The following is a 22436-nucleotide window of genomic DNA, read 5'->3' on the forward strand; positions in this document are numbered from 1 at the left end:
TAGATAGTATGAATGTGTGTGTAATCTGGACATAGCATACTACATCTTCCATGTTGTCATTATCATGTGATCTACCAGTGTAAGTTGTGTCGCTTCACTGCCATTCATAAATCCCCTTTGAGCTTCCCTCTTTTTCTTGCTGACCTTAATTCTTTTATTTCATCCCTTAGACTTATAATTAACAAAAAAAAGTGATTTTTTTTTTTATGCATTATGATGATTTATTCAAAGATATGACTTAACCTTGTTGTTATGCTTTTCTTTTCTTTTTTTTGTATGTATAATTACATAATGTGCTGTATGCAAATCCAGGATATGTATTTATTTATTTTTCTTCGTATCGTTGTACAATCTTGCTTCACTTCCCTGAGCTTGTAATTAATTATGTGTAAGTTCTGCAATAAAATAAATAAATAAATAAATAAATCCTCTCTTCTTGGCCTCATGGGATATTAAAGTGTCCATCATGTGCACACTTCAGCTCTTTGAGGACTGTGAATTGGGACATCTTTTTGTCACATACTGTTTTTCTCCTATACTGCAAATAAACTTTGATGTGGAACTGATTTACTGTCTGAATGACTTAAGCCATTTGAACTTTAAACACAGGGGGCCTTATTAGGCGATCAACAATGAACTTGTCTTTAATTGTGTTGACAGGTTCAACATGCAATTAATTCAGAGCGTGCAGAATATTTCCGTTCCTTTTAACTTGTGCATCCTCTGCCAGCATGTTAGATGAGGTAAGTGAACGCTCCAGTGTGCAAAATATACACCAATAATAACTTGCGTTTTTGCAAGCATACGCCGGCTGTGGTCATACAGTAAACCCCGCATGTGTTGCATATATGAGTCGGGGTTTTTCAGAGCGTTTTTTTTATTCTTGTGAGATTAAATATGAGTAAATAGGTTAGTTCCGTATTTCTGGAATTCTGACCTCTGAAAGTTGGATTAGTCAAGAAAGAGAGATTAACTATATGGAGCAAATTCTTTAACATCGAGGTCCTTTAAAAACGTACGCAAAAGGCAGTTTCAGAGGAATACCACAAGATGGGGCTCTTGAAAATGTGATTTTAGGCTTTAAAGGAACACTCCACCGTTTTTTGAAATAGGGCTTATTCACTTTCTTTCCCACATTTAGATAGGTGGGCAAAGGCATTTTTGTCTCAGTGCATGCATTGTTTTAGTTTGACAGGGTTGGCGCTAGCTTAGCTTAGCACAATGAATGGAATCCTTTGTTGCCAGCTAGCATGTCCTGAGTAAAAGTGATATAAAAAAAATTAAAAACCCACCTAATTACTTCTTGTGGCCTGCGTATTCACAACAAGTACAAATAGTGATGCAGATTAACACTAGACGATTTCCTAGGCAGATATTGACTTATATATTAAGGACTATATTAGGGGGAAGCACAGGCGAAGCACTGCTACTTGGGCGTGATATCTCTGCGCCCAAGTAGCAGTGCTTCACCTGTGCTTCCCCCTAATATAGTCCCAAGTCAATATCTGCATAGGAAATCGTCTAGTGTTAATCTGCATCGCTATTTGTACTTGTTGTGAATACGCAGGCCACAAGAAGTAATTAGGTGGGTTTTTTTACATTTTTTTATCACTTTTACTCAGGACATGCTAGCTGGCAACAAAGGATTCCATTCATTATGCTAAGCTAAGCTAGCGCCGACCCTGTCAAACTAAAACAATGCATGCACTGAGACAAAAATGCATTTGCCCACCTATCTAAATGTAGGAAAGAAGGTGAATAAGCCCTATTTCAAAAAACGGTGGAGTGTTCCTTTAAGTTGTCTGATAATAATCATCTATAATCCAGCTTTTATTACGTTATGCCCTTTTGTTCTACAATAAGGTGACCTGGTTTATCAGCAAAATACATTTCTTTTATTTCTCATTATATATTTTTTTTTATTACAGTACCAGTCAAAGGTTTGGCATATGTTTTTGACAGAAGTCTCTTCTGCTCACCAAGGCTGTTTTTACGTGATGAAAAATACAGTAAAAACAGTAATATTATAAAATGTAATTTATTCCTGTGATCAAAGCTGAATTTTCAGCATTATACTCCAGTCTTCAGTGTCACATGATCCTTCAGAAATCACTAGGTGGCGATGTCGACTCATTAACAAATGCATCCTCATTCTTTTTGGTTAAAACTACATTTATTGATTGGAAATGTTTATTAATACATTACTCATACAGCATCATACACAGACATTTTTAGTTATGGCTTAAGTACTGTATACAGTATATCATAAAACAAACGCAATGCCTCAACTAATTACCTTGTTTTTATTTATTATTTATTATAAATTTTTATTTCAGAAGATGTTTCAGCCTGATGATTTTGGGCCAGAAGTGGTTGCATGTTTAAAGCTTCAGTCACAGCGCTTGGCTTTTTTTCCTAGAAGGATCCTAGAAGAAAATAGATGTCAGAATTTATTTATTTATTTATTTATTTATTTATTTATTTTTGAACATATTTTTATTGAAAAACATGGAGCATAACAGGAACATTTCCAAAAAACAAAACATTTTATATATATTTTAACTATATCTTCCCACCCCACCCACACCCACCCTCAGCATCCAAAAAATCTGTTACACAGGTATAGAAGTTATTATACAAAGGCTAAGACAGACATGTCCACATATTTTCAAATACATAAGCACATCATATATACACATATCAATCAGTGGAGAGAGAGGAATCTAATATTGCCTGTATCGATATTTGGTTATTTTCCAGAAATGTATAAAAAGATCCCAAATTTTATGGTAATCTTTTAGTTTGCCCTTTATACTGTAGGTTATTCTTTCCAATGCAATGTGACAGATCTTTTAACCTATGATCAATGGATGGACCCTCTATGTTCTTCCAGTAAAATGCTACTAAACGTCTTGCAAGAACTAGACAAATCTAGACAGATAACCTGATAATGGTAGACTTACAGGAATGAATCCCAAAGCACATATTTCAGGGGTCATTGGAATTGGTTTTGAAATAGATGTCAGAATTTATATTGAAAGGTTATGCAAAAAATGTAATAAAAAAAAAATAAAAAAACAGACTCACCTGGTTCAACCACATTCCGTTTCCCCATCAGACCCACAAAAGTCTGGAATTTCTGCCCTGGAAGTCATTTGTGTGATGATCAGAAAACACATGATCAGATTTGATCAGCACGAGCAGTCACTTTTTCTTTAAAAAACAAAACAAAAAAAAAACATTCTAAGTGTAAACTGGACACATTTTTTCCAGAAGTGTCTCCTTTATGTGACAAATGTCAAATTTTAGATGCCAGCCTATCTCATTGCTATGTTATGTGTCCAAAATTACAAAGTTTCTGGAATAAGATTTTCCAGGTTTTTTCAGATACATTGGACATACCTTTTGATCCAGATCCTATTTTAATTGTACTTGGAGTTTCTGAAGAGTTTTTGAGACTTACACGGGTACAACAACATTTTGTTTTGTACGGTTTAATTTCTGCTAAAAAACGTATTCTTTTGTTTTGGAAGAAAAAAAGGAGGTGTTTGTGTTTTTATTTATTTTTTTATGCATTTTTGTCAAGTTGTCAGTTTTATTTGTTTTGCAAAAAAAAAAAAAAAAGTGTAGTTACAAATGATCTTCTGCTGAAATACCAAATAAAAACATGTAAACACAAAAAACAAAAAAACTTAAATGCACCGATTATAGGACATGCTCATAAGTGCAAAAAATCAAACTAAGCAGTTCTGAGGAATTTGATTAGGAAAACTCGCCAAAATCCATCCTACTTACGTCTCCGTGTTATCTGGGATTTTGCTGTGAAGAGAAAGCAAACCTGATGTCACCATAATTGTTTAATAATATTGATTTAATATATAGATAGATAGACACACACACACACATATATTTACCAGATGATCTTTTCCCCATTAGACCGTAAACCTGTTGTAGTACAGGAGTTCGGCTGACCTTTTCCAACAGTGTCTGTATCTCCGACTCCAGCAAATTTACCTTCAGATGATATAATTACTTAAATAATGCAATCAACTGATAATCTTTCATTACTGTTGTTAAATAATCATATATTAATATAATTGAATATTACATTTCTGTGCAAATGATATCACTTCTATATGCCATAACTATAACAACAATGCAAGAGTGAAATCACTAACCTCTTCCTCCGGGTACCTGTCATTCATCCAGTTATCCTCATCAGGATTGAAGTTCTGGCACAACATTTCTGTCAAAGCAGACACCAGCAGAAGAACCAGCAGCTGGATCTTCATGATGCACTGATGCTGTTCCAGTTCAGGTCAGTTGACGGATTACCAGTGACCAGACAGCAATCACTCGTCTGATGCCAAACTCTTCGGCTGACAACAGAAACCCAATCAATACAGACTGGAACTAAATAACCAGAGCATTGCCTGTGATGATCCCCTTCTTCACTCAGATGTGGTCAGGAGCTCTGTTTAAATAGGGCTGGTGAAACGGGAACATGATGAATCAGGAGGCAATTAAAAGAAAATTGCTGCTTCACTGGATGATCCCTGTGAGATTCATCCACCATCGATTTCAGCTATTATTGTAATGATTCTGCATTTGACCTCTGATCGACTCCTGGTCCAGATCCTTTGAGACGCTTGATTAATTTGAAGGAGTCTCAGAATTAGACAGTAACTTTACTTCATGACACTTCATGGTCTTGTTCACTCACTCATTCTGATGCGGCTGTGATTGATTTCTGTAAATCTATCTTATCCTCATGGTGCGTGTCTGCATGTGTCAGTGTCTGAACTGACATGAACTGCATGAACATTGTCAAATATAAAGCCTAATAGAACATTCTATTCTATTCTATTCTATTCTATTCTATTCTATTCTATTCTATTCTATTCTATTCTATTCTATTCTGTCCTGTCCTGTCCTGTTCTGTTCTGTTCTGTTCTGTTCTGTTCTGTTCTGTCCTATTCTATTCTGTCCTGTCCTGTCCTGTTCTGTTCTGTCCTGTCCTGTCCTGTCCTGTCCTATTCTGTCCTGTCCTGTCCTATTCTATTCTATTCTATTCTATTCTATTCTATTCTGTTCTATTCTATCCTATAATGTTATGTTCTGTTCTATTCTATTCTATTCTATTCTGTCCTGTCCTGTCCTGTCCTGTCCTGTCCTGTCCTGTCCTGTCCTATTCTATTCTATTCTATTCTATTCTATTCTATTCTATTCTATTCTGTTCTATTCTATCCTATTCTATTCTATTCTATTCTGTCCTGTCCTGTCCTGTCCTATTCTATTCTATTCTATTCTATTCTATTCTATTCTATTCTATTCTGTTCTATTCTATCCTATAATGTTATGTTCTGTTCTATTCTATTCTATTCTATTCTATTCTGTCCTGTCCTGTCCTGTCCTATTCTATTCTATTCTATTCTATTCTATTCTATTCTATTCTATTCTATTCTGTCCTGTCCTGTCCTATTCTATTCTATTCTATTCTATTCTATTCTATTCTGTTCTGTTCTGTCCTGTCCTGTCCTATTCTATTCTATTCTATTCTATTCTATTCTATTCTATTCTATTCTATTCTATTCTGTTCTATTCTATCCTATAATGTTATGTTCTGTTCTATTCTATTCTATTCTATTCTATTCTGTCCTGTCCTGTCCTGTCCTGTCCTATTCTATTCTATTCTATTCTATTCTATTCTATTCTATTCTATTCTATTCTATTCTATTCTATTCTGTTCTATTCTATCCTATAATGTTCTGTTCTGTTCTATCCTATTCTATTCTATTCTATTCTATTCTATCCTGTCCTGTCCTGTCCTGTCCTGTTCTGTTCTGTCCTGTCCTGTCCTGTCCTGTCCTGTCCTATTCTATTCTATTCTATTCTATTATATCCTGTTCTGTTCTATTCTATTCTATTCTATTCTATTCTGTTCTATTCTATCCTATAATGTTCTGTTCTGTTCTATCCTATTCTATTCTATTCTATTCTATTCTATTCTGTCCTATTCTATTCTATTCTATTCTATTCTATTCTATTCTATTCTATCCTGTCCTGTCCTGTCCTGTTCTGTTCTGTTCTGTTCTGTTCTGTCCTATTCTATTCTGTTCTATTCTATCCTATAATGTTCTGTTCTGTTCTATCCTATTCTATTCTATTCTATTCTATTCTATTCTGTCCTGTCCTGTCCTGTCCTGTCCTATTCTATTCTATTCTATTCTATTCTATTCTATTCTATTCTATTCTATTCTGTTCTATTCTATCCTATAATGTTCTGTTCTGTTCTATCCTATTCTTTTCTATTCTATTCTATTCTATTCTATTCTATTCTATTCTGTCCTGTCCTGTCCTGTCCTGTTCTGTCCTGTCCTGTCCTGTCCTGTCCTGTCCTGTCCTATTCTATTCTATTCTATTCTATTCTATTCTATTCTATTCTATTCTATTCTGTTCTATCCTATAATGTTCTGTTCTATCCTATTCTATTCTATTCTATTCTGTCCTATCCTATTCTATTCTATTCTATCCTGTTCTGTCCTATTCTATTCTATTCTGTTCTGTTCTGTCCTATTCTATTCTATTCTATTCTATTCTATTCTATTCTATTCTATTCTATTCTGTCCTATCCTATTCTATTCTATTCTATTCTATTCTATTCTATCCTGTTCTGTCCTATTCTATTCTATTCTGTTCTGTTCTGTTCTGTCCTGTCCTGTCCTATTCTATTCTATTCTATTCTATTCTATTCTATTCTATTCTATTTTATTCTATTCTATTCTGTTCTGTTCTGTCCTATTCTATTCTATTCTATTATATCCTGTTCTGTCCTATTCTATTCTATTCTATTCTATTCTATTCTATTCTATTCTATTCTATTCTGTTCTGTCTTGTCCTATTCTATTCTATTCTATTCTATTCTATTCTAAACAAATATGTTATATGTATTTATATATCTTGTTCTAGTTGATCATTCTAAAGGATTCTTCATCAACTTGAATTTTTTTTTTCATTTGTTGATTAACATTTTAATATAATATTCACTAATATTAATTAGCAATATATAATCCATTTTATTTCTTAAAAATTTGATGATTATTCAGTAATACTGATACATTTATTAATGTAATGTGCTTATTTATTAATTAATTACATTAATAATTACATTTGAATGTGCATGCTGCACAATAAGCAAGAAAAAGGAAAAGTATGATTTCAAAAATAACCATATGTGATATGATGGGAAAACAATCTGTATGATGAAAAGTAAAAGGGATTGTTGTTGTTAACTAAAATTATAAATAGAAATATTAGATGAAAAACTTAAATTTAAAAATGATGCCTCTGGAACTAATTTATATAAGTTTAAGTTGAAGTACTAAAATTATTAAAACTACAACTTAAATAAAAAATAATAATTAATGCTAAAATAAATAAAACGAATAAAAATGACAAAAGCACAAAATTACTTAAACTCAAACTAAATTGAAAACTTAAAATCTAAAAATCTAATTGAAATTTTTAATAAAACTATAATAGTATATTGGCCTAAATAATAGTAAGATAACGTAATTAATAATAATAAAAAAAGTATTAAAGGAAATAACATAAAAGTCTCTGAAATGGATGTCCGATTAAATAAAATGAAATAGTCGTTGCTGTTCTTTCCACTCCAGTATTTGAACGTTTGATTATTATTTTGCATAGTAATCTGCTACGTCTCGTCTCTTATTGGCCATTTGAAGGTGTCACTCAAACCTGACAGGCCTCCGTAGGTCACGCCCCCGCGTTTATCCATATGAGGAAGAACTTGAATAAAAGTGAAACAATGTAGAGATAAACAGTTTCACGACCGGGCACTTTTACGAACAGCTTAATACTTCACGTACGTGTTTATGAACAAAGAAATGCCCGTGAGAATCATGTATTATTGTCGATTACTGCTGATTTATTTTTATCTGTTATATTTATGCGTTGCGTTTCGCGTAAATGCAACGACTCCTCCGAGAAATGCGAAATCGTTTGATGATCTGGAGCACATAGACTTTGTAGAGCAGAATACGGGTAACAGTAGATCCAGAGGAAGGTCCAGTGAAGGTCTCGGGGGGTTTGAACCTGGTGATACTGCTCCTGCCTTCCAGGTTCAAACTCTGGATGGAGTGTTTATGTACAATCCCCAGAATGAGTCGAGGCGCGCGCTCATCGTGCACGCGTTCACGAATAAATCCGCGTTTTTGGAGTGTCTGTGGACGTGGAGCGAGTCTCTGTCGGACCTGCTGGAGTATCTGCCGGCCAACACCGAGGTCCTGCTCCTGTCCCTGGATGAGACTGCAGTGCAGGACTCGCTCTGGATGAGGGAACAGGTGTACAGAGCCGCGGCACACAGGTACTGACCAGTGGCGGATACAGAATGTCATTAATAGGTGGGCCTGGTGAATATACGGGGGGGCCTCGGATTTTTAAGCTTATATACACGCCCAGTGGCGTAACTTTGCTAAATTAGATATATGTACATTGTACAATAACATTACGATGTCCAGCAATCGATTTAAATAGTAGGCTACATGGTGTTTAATTTGTCGTTTAATGAGATGTAGCCTTATATATTTTGTCAGTGCTGACAATTTTTGTGTGACTAAAATACATAGATTCGCCTATTCAAACAACGTACACCTAAATGGTCCAGTGGTAGAACTTTCGCCAGCAGTGTCAGAGGTTGTGGGATCTAATCCGCACCAGTTTAGTTTTTTTTCTCATCAAAACTGATTATGTTCATCAGTGGTTGTATATCAAGGAGGGACATGTGTGCATTATGATGTGTGATTTCACCAGAACGAATAGAGTATCCGCAACGGATTGAAGCGCGCGTCCGGATTGAAGCACGAGCCACACGAGAGAACACTGTATCAGCGCCACTGATCGCAGCGGCAACGAGCACTTTCATCACTTGATTTAAAAAACACAGTTCAGCGCTAGATCGTCTCTTATTTAACAAACGAACGAAATGAATGCTCTGCTGGTTAACTGGAGATGTTTAATGTATTTGTAGAATTGGTACATTAGTGCCGCGAGATGTTTAAAAAAGTGGTGGGGACATGTCCCTCGCCCCACCCGCAAATTACGACTATGTAACACGCCTGATAAATATGTCAACTATAGCAGATCAGTACTTAGGTAGTGAATTTAACTACCTTGTACTCATGTCAGTCAGCCCTCCCGGCTGCTTTAAACCTGAAGTTCATCTGTCTGTTATGCGACTCGCATGTAGACTATCACAACGTTAAGTCAGTGCGCGCACAGAGAGCGGTGTTGCGTGATAGCATCACTGGACTGACACATGATATGCCGACATAATATTTTTCTTTTGTAGCTATTTTTCGTAGCTATTGTACATAAATGTCCTCAGGAAACTATTACAATGACATTATTTATTAATTCATTATTATTATTATTATTATTATTAAAATTAAAAATTAAAATTGTTTTTATTAATCTGATTGGGCGGGCCACCGGTCAATCTGGGTGGGCACGTGCCCACCCAGGCCCACCCATAAATCCGCGCCTGGTACTGACACACACACACACACACACACACACACACACACACACACACACACACACACACACACACACACACACACACACACACACACACACACACACACACACAGACACAGACCGGGGCTATTGTCCAGTATCAGAGGACCGTTATATTACCATCTGATACTATCACTGTACATGTGCAGTATTTATTTACCTATTTCAAAAATTACCAGATTTGATGATTTTGGACATTAAGGTAATAGTGTAGCATTCTTTACATTACTTTGGAGATCCATTTAAATATCATACTCATAGTATGCGAATATGTAAACATTCAATAGATATATTTCTACAGACAGACAGACCAAGCTTTTTTAATTCCTACATTTATTTATTTAATCATTTATTAATCCATCCATCCTTCCTTTCTTAATTCCTTCCATCCATCCATCCATCCACCCTTCCTTCCTTCCTTAAAATTTCCATCCATCCTTCAATTTTTCTTTCAATCCTTTCATCCTTCCTTCCTTACAAATTTCTTTCCTTCCTTCCAAAAAGTACTAGGTTTTATTATGATTTTAGGACATCATGGCAATACTGTGGTATTCGTTATTAGTTTGGAAAAGGATATATCCAGGGCATATCAAAGTACCACGGCATTACCATCTGACACCATGACTGTAACACTGAACGACTACAGTAAGCAAAAATTGTCATTTAAGGTATTAAATGAACATTAAGACACCTTTTTTTTCTTGTTAGAGGAAAAGAGATCTTGTCCAGAATGCATTTCTCTCCCATACCCGTGTTCGCACTGGGAAACTGGATACCCAGAGTTCTGTACTCATGGGGGTGCGGTGGTCACAACTGCGGCCTCGCTCAGGTGCTTTTCTCCTCTCCAGGTGAGTGTGGATGTCTTGATGGGATCACATGGCTTGGTTGTACTATGTTGTCATACTGGGGGTGTCGTTTCTTAAAGGGATACTCCACTTTTTTTGGAGATTTGAGAGGGGAAGATTGTTAACAAATAATGTCTTTCTGTTCCTTTGATAATTTTTGGAGCTAAACAGTATTATTTGTGTATGGACATTCTGCCTCACATCTCAGTTTGTTTTCTAATTATTCTTTTAAAGGGATACTCCACTTTTTTTGGAAATAGGCTCATTTTACAGCTCCCCCAGAGTTAAACTGTTCAGAATCAGAATCAGAATCAGAAAGAGCTTTATTGCCAAGTGTGCTTGCACCCACAAGGAATTTTTCTTGGTACTGAAGCTTCCAGTGCACATATACAAATACAAATACAACAAGAAACATAGTAATACAAATTCTAAGAATAAAATATATAAAAAAAAAAAAAAAAAAATAGTATAAAAAGTAAAAAAAGGGGTCACAGTTGGGTTTAGTCTGAATAAACATTTACAGATTATGAACATATTTACAGTATGTTGAGTAGTATGAATTATAATATAAATTTAAATATCACCTGAGTTAGAGAATATTACACTAGACAGTGGGAGTCTAGTGCATGTTACAGATTATGAACATATTTACAGTATTTGAGTAGTATGAATAATATAAATATAAATATCACCTGACTTAGAGAATATTGCACTAGACAGTGGGAGTATTGCACTTACAGGCATATGCATTGGGGGGCATGTTAAGTGTTCAGAACGGAGTCTTACCGTTTTCGAATCCATTCAGCCGATCTCCGGGTCTGGCGGTACCACTTTTAGCATAGCTTAGCATAGATCATTGAATCGGACAGGACCATTAGCATCTCTCTCAAAAAAATGACCAAAGAGTTTCAATATTTTTCCTATTTAAAACTTGACTCTTCTGTAGTTACATCGTGTACTAAGACCGACGGAAAATGTAAAGTTGCGATTTTCTAGGCTGATATGGCTAGGAACTATACTCTCATTCCTGTGTAATAATCAAGAAACTTTGCTGCCGTACCATGAGTCCAGCAGGCGTAATGATATGACACAGCGCCTGAAAATAGTCGACCCTATAGTCTACCGAGCTGGGGACTATTTTCAGGCGCTGCGTCATATCATTACATGATATGACGGTCATTTTGATATCATGGTAATTTTTTTGAGAGAGATGCTAATGGTCCTGTCCGATTCAATGATCTATGCTAAGCTATGCTAAAAGTGGTACCGCCAGACCCGGAGATCGGCTGAATGGATTCGAAAACGGTAAGACTCAACTGTTTAACTCTGGGGGAGCTGTAAAATGAGCCTATTTCCAAAAAAAGTGGAGTATCCCTTTAAATATTCATTAGATTACTGATACATTCTGGAATTGCAGACTGGAGCATACCGCTGATCGCCAAGCGTCTGAACGCCCGATATGACTGGCTGAATGGTCGCTGGGGTGCAGGTCCATACAGATTGCTGGATGCAGGGGATGGTTGTGAACCTGTGACGTCTGTCAAAGGTGCTGTCGCATGGGTGTCTGAGGGTGGCTGCTCTTTTTTCAAAAAGGTGAGCTACATGAGCGAGGCAACATGGATGTTTGTTCAAGACACAAGATACGGCCCGATTAACAATGTTTTTGAATGTTTAAGATAAAAAACATGGCCGAATCCAATGCTACTGGGGTGCTGGTGTATGCCTTGCCCGGGAATCCCATACAGGACATGAACTGCTCAGGAGACGAATGTTCCACCTCGCTCAACATACCTGCGTCTATGGTTCATATTGAACCCTCTGTCATGCAAGCCCTACGGTGAGCAAATAGTTTATAGGCCATGACTGGGCACTTTGTTCTTCTTTTACCGCTGGGTTAATATAATCATGTAAATCATATAAACTCCATATTTTTTTAATCACTTTATTCTGGGTTTGTAATTAATTCCTGTTACTCAGATTTTGATATTTCACTCTGTACATTTGTAATCTCAGGGTTAATCTCAGTGTTGTAAAAACATATATTTTTTTGTTCATTTAAATTAAGCTGAAATTAAATTAAATAACACTGGTTTTTATTTGCAAATTGGAAATGCTGTAATTTACTTCCACAATAAATAACATTGTTTATTCTTCACCGCAATTAATTCATGTGCCATCATGTTAAAGTAGTTTTTTTATGATACTGCAACCAAACAGTGTGTTATAGTTTCTGTGCCTTTAAGTAAGGGTTAAAGGGATAGTTCACCCAAAAATGAAAATTCTGTCATCATTTACTCACCCTCAAGTTGTTTCAAACCTGTATGAATTTCTTTTTCTGCTGAACACAAAAGAAGATATTTTGAAAAATGTCTGTAACCAAACAGTTGATGGACCCCAATGACTTCCATAGTAGGAAAAAAAAAATACTATGGAAGTCATTGGGGTCCATCAACTGTTTGGTTGATGATTTAGTAAATGATGACAGAATTTTCATTTTTGGGTGAAGTATCCCTTTAATGCACGACGAGGTGTCCATTGTCAGGTATTAATGGACGACGGCGAGCGCGGAGGACGGTTGCCTCCGCCAAAGTCCATTAATACCTGACAATGGACACCTCGAAGGGCATTAACCCACTTATACCATGGTCACTTGCCAAATAACACATTTTTAAAACATTAGTTTATATTTTAATTAGTTTTACAATCGAAATCTAAAGTTTTTACAAACAATAACTTTCCCTGGTTACGCCTGACGGTTTATTTCTAGGTGTCCTCTATCACTTTTTAATGGACACCCTGCAGCCAATCAGAATCGAGTATTCACCCAGACCATGGTATAACCCAGGTTAACCTAAGGTTAAAAATAGTTGAAAAGTCTCATATATTTGAAAATATCTGTGTGAATTTGCAGCCTCTACTCTGCCTTAATTGTGTCAATTAAAGTCTAATCAGGTTTTTTTTTTTTTATGATGTGGATTGTTTGCAATAGAAAGGGGCGTCCTGTGAATGTAACGTTCCAGATCACACCTTCACCAAACTTCTTCTTTGGGATCGACCAGAAGGGGGCGCTGTCTGAGATGGGCTGGTTTCTCTACCCAACCTTTAGATTCATGGCCTGGCAGGCTCAGTGGTAAGATCTGTTGGGGAGAAATATTTATATCCATTGTCAAATATATATTTTGGAGTTATTGGGCGATGCTGATAATCTTAACTTTGCTAAAGGGATATTTCACCGCTGGAAAGATGAATGTGTATTTAAATTGGGTCATTTATGTAGTAGAAATGTGAAATTATTTTAGAAGTTGGTGCCTTCTAGACTGAGAAAAGCCAGAAAATGTATTTTTGGCTCATGTGGATGAAAGACAACAACTCCCAGAATGCACTTGCTTCACTCCCAAGCCACGCCTACCGGTTACAGAGGGCAGTATCGGAAGAAATTATACAACTAGGCTACTAGTCGACTCGAAACTGAAAAGACGGCGTTTTATGGTGAGATCCCCCTATGGGCGGGTTGAAGACATGCGGGACGAGCTCCTCCTACTGGCTGGAGTCTCTCGCCTCTGGACACAAAAGCCTCAGATGAGCTAAATGATGATTTTTGCGTCATCTGAGGTTTGTTTCCAGACACACAATATATGAATCTCTCGTCTCAGGGGGACATGAGGGAGGGAAGCACGGTCATTCCAAAACACTACCGGGTTTCTACTGATACAAAGCTTAGTGCTAATCGGTGAAGTATCTCTTAAGTATTGGACTGTCTTAAAATCCAGCTCACATTTATGTGATCCTGTAGGTTCACATTCAAAGAGGCTTTGCAGGAGCAGCTAAGTCGGCCTGCCTTTATAGTACCTGTGTTTGAGCGTCGTCTGATGCAGGGAGAGACGGGCGCTGAGGCAGTGGTGGATCTTCCTAAAGGTTTGAGCTTCACATTAGTAGCATCTACCAATGCAGGCCTGTCATTCAAAACTCGACATCGGAATTTTCTCCTGTTTTTCTTTATAGAGATATCTAATTATGATGTTCTGGAGCTGGACGCCTCCCTGTCCTGTCCCGGCCGCAGGGACGAGACATGTGCTCACTGGGATCACACTGTACAGCTGTACATATGCTGCGATCACACCAGCCCCTACTGTAACCTGGAGCTCGGGCGCTGGATAACGGCCTTCCGCAGGTACTTGAACTGAATCGTTGCTATTCTTTCAACACCATCATTTTGGACCATTTTTGAATTTCTGCTACTATTTGAAAATGTTTGTGACTATCTTTACAGAGGCACAGGTCATTGGCTGACGGATGTGTCCCCTTTGATTCCCCTGCTAAATAACAATAAGTGCTCCTTCAGCATGAAGACTGCGCCATGGGCGATGCCATGGATGACGTCTCTCAATCTACGCTTTAGTCACAGCAACCAGACAGGTCAGAACATTGTCCTACAGGTCATAAAAGCATTCAGTGTGGCAACTTTGTGCAAGTTCTTTAAATCAACTGGTGTTTTGGTGGTTTTTGGTGGAGTCAGTTAATCACATTAACTATAAACATGTTCCACTAACGCTTCACAAACACAAAGTGATGCAATATACTTTCAGTTCTCATTGTGAACAGTATACGCTATTGGTCAAAGATTTTTTTTTAAAGGAAATAAAAATTTTATTCAGCATGAGCTCATTAAATCAAAGTGACAGTAAAGACATTTATAATGTTACAAAGGATTTCTATTTCAAATAAATGCTGTTCTTTTTTGAGCTTTCTATTCATCAAAGAATCCTGAAAAAAATATATCATGGTTTCCTCAAAAATATGAAGCAGCACAACTGTTTTTAACATTGATAATAATAAGAAATGTTTCTTGAGCAGCAAATCAGCATATTAGAGTGATTTCTGAAGGATCATGTGACACTGAAGACTGGAGTAATGATGCTGAAAATTCAGCTCTGAAACACAGGAATAAATTACATTGTAAAATTCAAACAGAGAACAAATATTTCTAAATATTCCTTTTTTTTATTTATTTTTTTATAAATGCAGCCTTGGTGAGCATAAAGGCCCAATATGCTTCAAGAAAAATCGAAGAACGAAGTGATGTGATATAATATCGAACAAAATCAGGCCAAAACGAAGTTCATTTCGGGAGTTTGAAACAGTTAAAGGTAGGGTAGGTAATCCTGTTCAGAAACACTTTTTTTTATACTGGGTGAAATGGTCCTTCCATCCTGATAGTAGTCAATACATTATGTGTTTAGAAAAAGGAATGAAAAAAATCAGACCTCTGTAGCAGCTGCAGGACAGTAAAAACTCTGACCAATCACTGCCATTCGGTGCGAATGTAAAGAACCAATCAGATGCCTTCATGTCTCGTGCCCGCCCCGAGCCCCACTGCGCGCGCTGCCCGGCGTGCACTCATCACATGTCACCGTTCCCGGAAATATTCAGCTCAAAGCACCTGCATATGCAGTCAGCGAAGGCAAACAAGGCAAAAACTACTTCCTCGGACCCTGCCCGCACTCTTGAACGACCTCCTCTGCTTCGCCCTCGACCCCGGACCTGTCCTCGAACCGACGATGCGGTACTTGTCTCCGGACTCGGAGTGTACGTTAGTCTTCATTAGAGTCAACAATGTTTTCATCATGGAAACTCTTACATGCAAAACACCGTATATGTTATGAATCTTACACGAAATTCATCTTCATCACAGTGTAACTGATGGTAATGGAAAAACGTGTATCAATGCAACCTGTTTTTAGTTTTGCCTTATAAATATAGCTCGTTACCGAATCAAACTTTACCATTATCGATATGCTAGCTTGATAGTGAGTACTAAAAGAAATCTTATTTGTTTATATTCATAGTGATAAAGTTAGGTATTTTATTACATGTGATTCTGACATGATGTCACTGTATGTACTGCGCTCCTTCCTCTCCACTCGTCTCAGGTAATAAATGCGTCTTGTTCCAGCCTGAGCGTTTGGCGTCGCGCGTTCATGTGTTTTGGGGGCGTGGCTTTGGAAGGAGCTCAGAAGGGAGGGGGTGGAGTGAATGGAAATAATGAGCTGTGTTTATTGCAGATTAAAAGGTCTACAGTCACTCGATTTTTATATTTTCTTTTTCAGAGTACTTACATTTTAATTATGTATCGGTATATAAAGACAGTTTAAACAAATTTGGAATGTTTTTTTTTTAGAAAAATGATTACCTACCCCACCTTTAACCAAAGTGACCTTTCCGTTAAAAAAAAAAGACCGCTCTGGCTGGTTATTACCATATTCTTTAGAACATAAGATTCAATATTTGCATACACACCCTGACCCAATATTTCCCTGGAAAGAACATCTCGAATACTAATTTATTGTATGCAGCTGTAAAAGCTGTTGCTCACCCACAGATGTTCTATCAAGTCATCCTCAAGGAACCATGTATCTTACAGAGAACTTCAGCGCAGTCTGTTACTCCAGCTTCCTGCACACTCGTAGTTTATACAGTCATCTTAAATAAGTATTTAAATGTATTTAAAGGTCATTATCGTTGCTCTATTTTTAGTGCACTGGCAGGAAATCATAAATACACTATTCTTGGAAGCTGGATTTAGGGGCTTGGCTGTTTCCCAAAATACATACATCAATGTTACAACTTCAGTTACTGTAGTAATAAACCTAGTTAAGTCGTTTGCAGAGGGACGAGGACATCTGATACCGATTGTCTTCACAGGTAATTACTCGGAGAGATTGTACCCTTTCAAGGTAACGTCGCTCTTCTCTGGTGGGACGTTTGACAAAGACTATAACAGCAGATACCAAGAGATCAAGTTCAGTCTTCCAGCTTCAACCAAGAAGGTGATCTATTATTATTATTATTTATAATAAAAATAATAATACCAACAAAAACAATAATATTTTTTTTTTATAATAAAACGATAACATCTTTTTTTAAGTAATAAAACTGTAAATTAAAATGTTAAATTAAAATGTAAAATGTTTCCATGAATTGAATGTGTATTTGTGTGTGTGTGCTGGAATGGCAGGTGGAGTTATACGCCGTTATCACGGCTCACGGATCTGACGAGAACTTCTGTGGGGAATTTTGTGTGACATCACACCACTTCCTGATCAACAGAGCCATCAATAACACACTCATATTTGAGTCAGCTGGTTAGTAGGACCTTAGTGACAGGATGGTTGGAGTGTGACACTTGATAACATTTTATCACATGAATTACAGTGATGAGCTCACACTGTGCCAGTGAGTAAAACAGATGTGCATTTCTGGGTAGGATCACCCCTGGGCTGTGCCATGCGGGTACCTGAAGGGGGAGTGCCCAATGAACACGGTACCTGGCTGTACGGCCGCGGAGGCTGGTGCGACGGGCTCCAGGTGGATCCGTGGAGGACCGACATCACTTCCCAGGTACAATAAATTGGAGCAGAACAGAATGCAGAAATATGAAATATGATGAGGTCTTGGAACAACAATGACTATGTTTACATGAGCACCAATAATGTGATTATTTGATTGATTTATTCAGAGTTAGGACTTAAAGGATTAGTTCACTTTCAAAAAAAATTGGCTGATAATTTACTCACCCCGATGTCATCCAAGATATCCATGTCTTTCTTTCTTCAGTTGAAAAGAAATTAAGGTTTCTGAGGAAAACATTCCAGGATTTTTCTACACAGAATGGACTTCAATGGCAACCAAATCTACCAATGTTCAAAGAAGGTTCAAATGTCCGTCTCAATGCAGCTTCAAAGTCTCAACACGATCCCAGTCGAGAAATAAGAGTCTTATCTAGCGAAACAATCGGCCATTTTCTAAATAATATATATATATATATACTTTTTAACCACAAATGCTCGTCGTGAACCATCTCTGAGATGTGCCACGTATTGCGTCATCACGTTGGAAAGGTCACACGTCACGTCATCTATCTAAGTTATTTGTCTGTGTACTCCGGTTCAGAAAGGAGGGAAGGGCGAAAAATGTCATCTCGTTTTCTCCTCCAACTTCAAAATCGTCCGACATCTTTATTTTAATTTATTATTATTATTATTATATATTTTTTGTGACCTTTCCAACGTGATGACGTAATACTCAGAGATGGTACAAGATGGGCATTTATTTTTATATTTATTTTTATTTTATTTATTTTTATTTTATTTTTTTAAATGGCCGATCGTTTCGCTTGATAAGACCCTTATTTCTCGACTGGGATCGTGTCGAGACTTTGAAGCTGCATTGAGACGGACATTTGAACCTTCTTTGAACATTGGTATAGTTGGTTGCCATTGAAGTCCATTCTGTGTAGAAAAATCCTGGAATGTTTTCCTCAAAAACCTTAATTTCTTTTCGACTGAAGAAAGAAAGACATGGATATCTCGGATGACAGTAAATTAAATTATCAGCAAACATTTTTTTGAAAGTGAACTAATCCTTTAATCACAGTAAGATTTTACATGATATGAGAAAACACAAAGAATTGTGGTTATTTTTTACCTCTATTATTCACATCCCCCAATGCACAGCACAGATAATGAAGTATCATACAAGTGTTACTGGCCACTTTTTTTTTTATCTACTTGCGTCTAGTGCAAAATATAGACTATTAGACTATTGAATTTTTTTCGGTGATGTGTCTCCATTTTCTCCACATGCACGCTTTGGTCAGAGTGGAATAGTTACGATTAAAGGGTTTACATGCCTGTTTATTGTGATTCAAATCAGAATACACCACCTGTTTTACTACTATTATGGTTGCGGTTATGAGCGTAATCACATCAATTTGATCAAAGTATTGTGTTTATACTAAAATTATTAATATAAATTATAAATTATATTGCCTAAATGTCATTGTAGTCACATTATTAGGGTGCATGTAAACGTAGTCACTTAAAATATAAACTATAAAATAGGCTGTTCTAATGATTTATGTGATGCATGATGTGTTAATGATTTAAAAGCATTCTGTTCCTCTCACAGCTGGACATGAGTGGAACCAATTCTGTCCTTTACTTTGGACTCTATGAGGGACGTAACCCAAATCCAAAGACTGACCCGGGGTACATTATTATGTACTCCTATCTAGTGTTTTATAAATGATTTTACAGATCTGCAAATAAATTCTTTTTTTTTTTTTTACTCTCACTTGAATCTTTTACATTTTTGACAGCATTATTCATTTTCCTTCATTCAGTATCATTTTTGTTTTTAATGATTCATGTAAATTTTAGTATTTCCTCATGCTGCTCTTTTTTTTTTCTTTTTTTTTTTTTGCCAAAAAGTTATTTTTGGTTATACTGTATGTGCAATCTGACATTATTAAAAATATCAAACTTGTACTACAGTTGACTACTGAGATTAGACACTCTGGATGGGATAAAAAAAAAAAACGGATAAATTGAGAGATATTTTGGTAACACTTTACAATAAGGTTTCATTTGTTAACATGAACTAAGAATGAACAAGACCTCTACAGCATTTATTAAAATTCAACATTTACTAATACATTTTTAAAATCCAAGTTTGTTAACATTAGTTAACTAACATGAACAATGAACAGCTGGATTTTTATTAACTAATATTAACAAATATTAATAAAAACTGTCACAATTGTTCGTTCATGTTAACAAATGAGACCTGATTGTAAAGTGTTACTGATATTTTTCAAATAAATTGTTTGTCTTGAGAGACACACATCAAGTCTCACTGAGTCAATTTATTTGTATTTCTAGCCTGGCTTGTGCAAAACCTAGTGAGTTGCCTATGTAGGCAGCATTTTTAGGCATCATAGCAAAGGCTGATCCAGGAAGTATTTTGGCCCTCCTTTTGTGAGGAAAAAATCCCATAATGCATCCCAAAGAGCTCAGTGACAAATACTGAGAAGTATCCTTAATTTTAAAGTTAAATCTAAAAGTATCAAGCTTTTCAAGCGAGTGGCTGCCTATCTAAAGTGTTTCCATTTCAGTTAGTTGCAGACATCAGGGCAGCTCACTAGGTTTTGGAACAGTGTTTCACATAATGTTTAGTAGAATAACTGTATTTGTCCTGCCATTCTTCTAAAGTCTTGGTAATCTCTGTATAATGCATGGTATACAGTACAGGCCAAAAGTTTGGACACATTACTATTTTTAATGTTTTTGAAAGAAGTTTCTTCTGCTCATCAAGCCTGCATTTATTTGATCAAAAATACAGATTTTTTTTTTAATATTATGATATATTATTACAATTTAAAATAATTGGTTTTCAGTTTATTATACTTTAAATTATCATTTATTTCTGTGATGCAAAGCTGGATTTTCAGGATCATTACTCCAGTCTATCACATGATCCTTTAGAAATCATTCTAATATTCTGATTCATTATCAAAGTTGGAAACAGTTCTGCTGCTTAATATTTTTTCATAACCTGTGATACTTTTCTAGGATACTTTGATGAATAAAAAAAAAAAAAGAAAATGTTTTAAAAATAGAAATCTTTTGTAACAGCAATATACACTACTGGTCAGTCATTTGGGGTCAGTATTTTTTTTTCTTTCTTTTTTGGAAATAAATCAATACTTTTATTCAGCAAGGATGTGTTAAATTGCTAAAAAGTGATAGTAAAGAATATTTATATTATTAGAAAATATTTTTTTATTTTGAATAAATGCAGTTCTTTTTAACCTTTTATTCATCAAATATATTAGGCAGCAGAACTGTGTCCAACACTCATAATAAATCAGAATATTAGAATGATTTCTAAAGGATCATGTGATAGACTGGAGTAATGATCCTGAAAATTCAGCTTTGCATCACAGAAATAAATGATCATTTAAAGTATAATAAATTGAAAACCAATTATTTTAAATTGTAATAATATATCACAATATTAAATTTTTTTCTGTATTTTTGATCAAATAAATGCAGGCTTGATGAGCAGAAGAAACTTCTTTCAAAAACATTAAGAATGTGTCCAAACTTTTGGCCTGTACTGTATATTGTATGATTTGGGGCTGTTTCAGATGAAAGATGATCAGCTTGAAACAATCGTGGCGATTTCTTTGGTCGTGGCTCATAAACGGTGCTCCTACTGTACGTCGTACTGTGAGAGGTTCAAAGACGACAAAGATTAGCCTGTGAAAATGTGTCAAAAATGTCAGATGACCATCTCACAGTGTGTTCGCTGCTACGACCCGCCTATAGCCAGTGATAATGCAACATGAAATGACGTATCGATCAAGGCGACATGATGCTAAAACTGGCTAAAAGGAATAGTGGCACATAAAAAAACATTATTCATCTTGCTCAGTTTGTTTACCACTAGCACATGCTAATAGTGTTTTATTCTTCTAACTAAAGATTCAGCACAAGATCATACATGTCATGCCCTAGTTTATTAGATCCATGTCGTACAGTGTGATTTGTAATGATCTTATAAGATTGTTGAAATCGCAGTCTGTAGAAGGTATACTGAGATGTTTTTTTCTGTCTGACAATTATATGCAATTAGGCGAGTCTCCAGTAGCTTCTTCACTTAAAGTGGAAGGAAGACCAGGAAATCTTGATCTTCAATCTTGAGAAAATTGCTTTAGACTTTCAAGGAGCTTTTAAGTATTATTCTGAGTCCCATTGTGACACAGAGATCATCCTTGCTCAACTAGTTTCCACACTTCTTGTGTGTTCTGTAATTGAAATGTTGTACTTTCTAACGCTGGTTGTTCATAGATTAGAACAGAACGGAAAATGCACTTTTTTTTATATCATGGACGTATTTATATTCTGTGCTTAACCTGCATATTATAGTGCGCTGTACAGTAGCCAGATTTCTAAAAGCCATATGTAATATTTGAGAGAAAAGTTTGATTAAATTATTGTTTTGTGGTACATATGAGCTTTTTAAATGACATTTTTAATAACTCAAGATGCAACCATTATAATTCAGGATAAGAGATCTGTGACGTAAATAACAGCTAATAAAAGTTTTATGTGTCAAGTTGCAATAAAAAAGGTGTGACAGATGACTAGT

At 36.0% G+C, this 22436-nt stretch overlaps 2 protein-coding genes across 5 annotated transcripts; one reads left to right on the top strand and one right to left on the bottom strand.

Moving 5' to 3' along the window:
• Positions 1 to 1972: 1972 nt before the first annotated feature.
• LOC309483947 (uncharacterized protein) lies at positions 1973 to 4299 on the bottom strand. 4 transcript variants are annotated; one of them, XR_014200681.1, is made up of 5 exons: positions 4179 to 4299; positions 3915 to 4014; positions 3796 to 3838; positions 3088 to 3213; positions 1973 to 2426 (listed from the first exon to the last, which is right to left on the bottom strand). XR_014200681.1 is itself a non-coding variant. In XM_082150049.1 (5 exons), the coding sequence occupies exons 1-5, from the start codon at positions 4290 to 4292 to the stop codon at positions 2416 to 2418; spliced, it is 306 nt and encodes a 101-aa protein (XP_082006175.1). In that variant the 5' UTR covers positions 4293 to 4299; the 3' UTR covers positions 1973 to 2415. The 4 variants fall into 4 exon arrangements, 2 of the variants coding, with proteins under 2 accessions (XP_082006175.1, XP_082006174.1); XM_082150049.1 differs by having other exon boundaries at positions 3088 to 3144; positions 3796 to 3819; XR_014200682.1 differs by having other exon boundaries at positions 1976 to 2426; positions 3796 to 3819.
• Positions 4300 to 7697: 3398 nt separating this feature from the next.
• LOC309484403 (uncharacterized protein) lies at positions 7698 to 22431 on the top strand. The gene is made up of 12 exons (XM_082150718.1): positions 7698 to 8389; positions 10309 to 10448; positions 11863 to 12038; positions 12122 to 12282; positions 13435 to 13575; positions 14239 to 14360; positions 14448 to 14616; positions 14716 to 14861; positions 17148 to 17272; positions 17461 to 17587; positions 17710 to 17843; positions 19413 to 22431. Exons 1-12 carry the CDS (start codon positions 7899 to 7901, stop codon positions 19530 to 19532), a joined length of 2052 nt encoding a protein of 683 aa, XP_082006844.1. The 5' UTR covers positions 7698 to 7898; the 3' UTR covers positions 19533 to 22431.
• The last annotated feature ends 5 nt before the right edge of the window (positions 22432 to 22436 follow it).

Source organism: Leuciscus leuciscus (assembly GCF_965113295.1).
Source record: "Leuciscus leuciscus genome assembly, chromosome: 20".
NCBI lineage: Eukaryota > Metazoa > Chordata > Actinopteri > Cypriniformes > Leuciscidae > Leuciscus > Leuciscus leuciscus.

Bases quoted from the DNA above. Each gene is read 5' to 3' on its own strand.
- LOC309483947 (XM_082150048.1), bottom strand. From the start codon at position 4,292: ATGAAGATCCAGCTGCTGGTTCTTCTGCTGGTGTCTGCTTTGACAGAA. The intron at 4,015-4,178 runs GTTAGTGATTTC...TATCATCTGAAG, and splicing joins ACAGGTACCCGGAGGAAGAG to GTAAATTTGCTGGAGTCGGA. The intron at 3,145-3,795 runs GTAAGTAGGATG...AATGACTTCCAG, and splicing joins ATCCCAGATAACACGGAGAC to GGCAGAAATTCCAGACTTTT.
- LOC309484403 (XM_082150718.1), top strand. From the start codon at position 7,899: ATGAACAAAGAAATGCCCGTGAGAATCATGTATTATTGTCGATTACTG. The intron at 12,039-12,121 runs GTGAGCTACATG...TGAATGTTTAAG, and splicing joins GCTGCTCTTTTTTCAAAAAG to ATAAAAAACATGGCCGAATC. The intron at 13,576-14,238 runs GTAAGATCTGTT...GTGATCCTGTAG, and splicing joins ATGGCCTGGCAGGCTCAGTG to GTTCACATTCAAAGAGGCTT.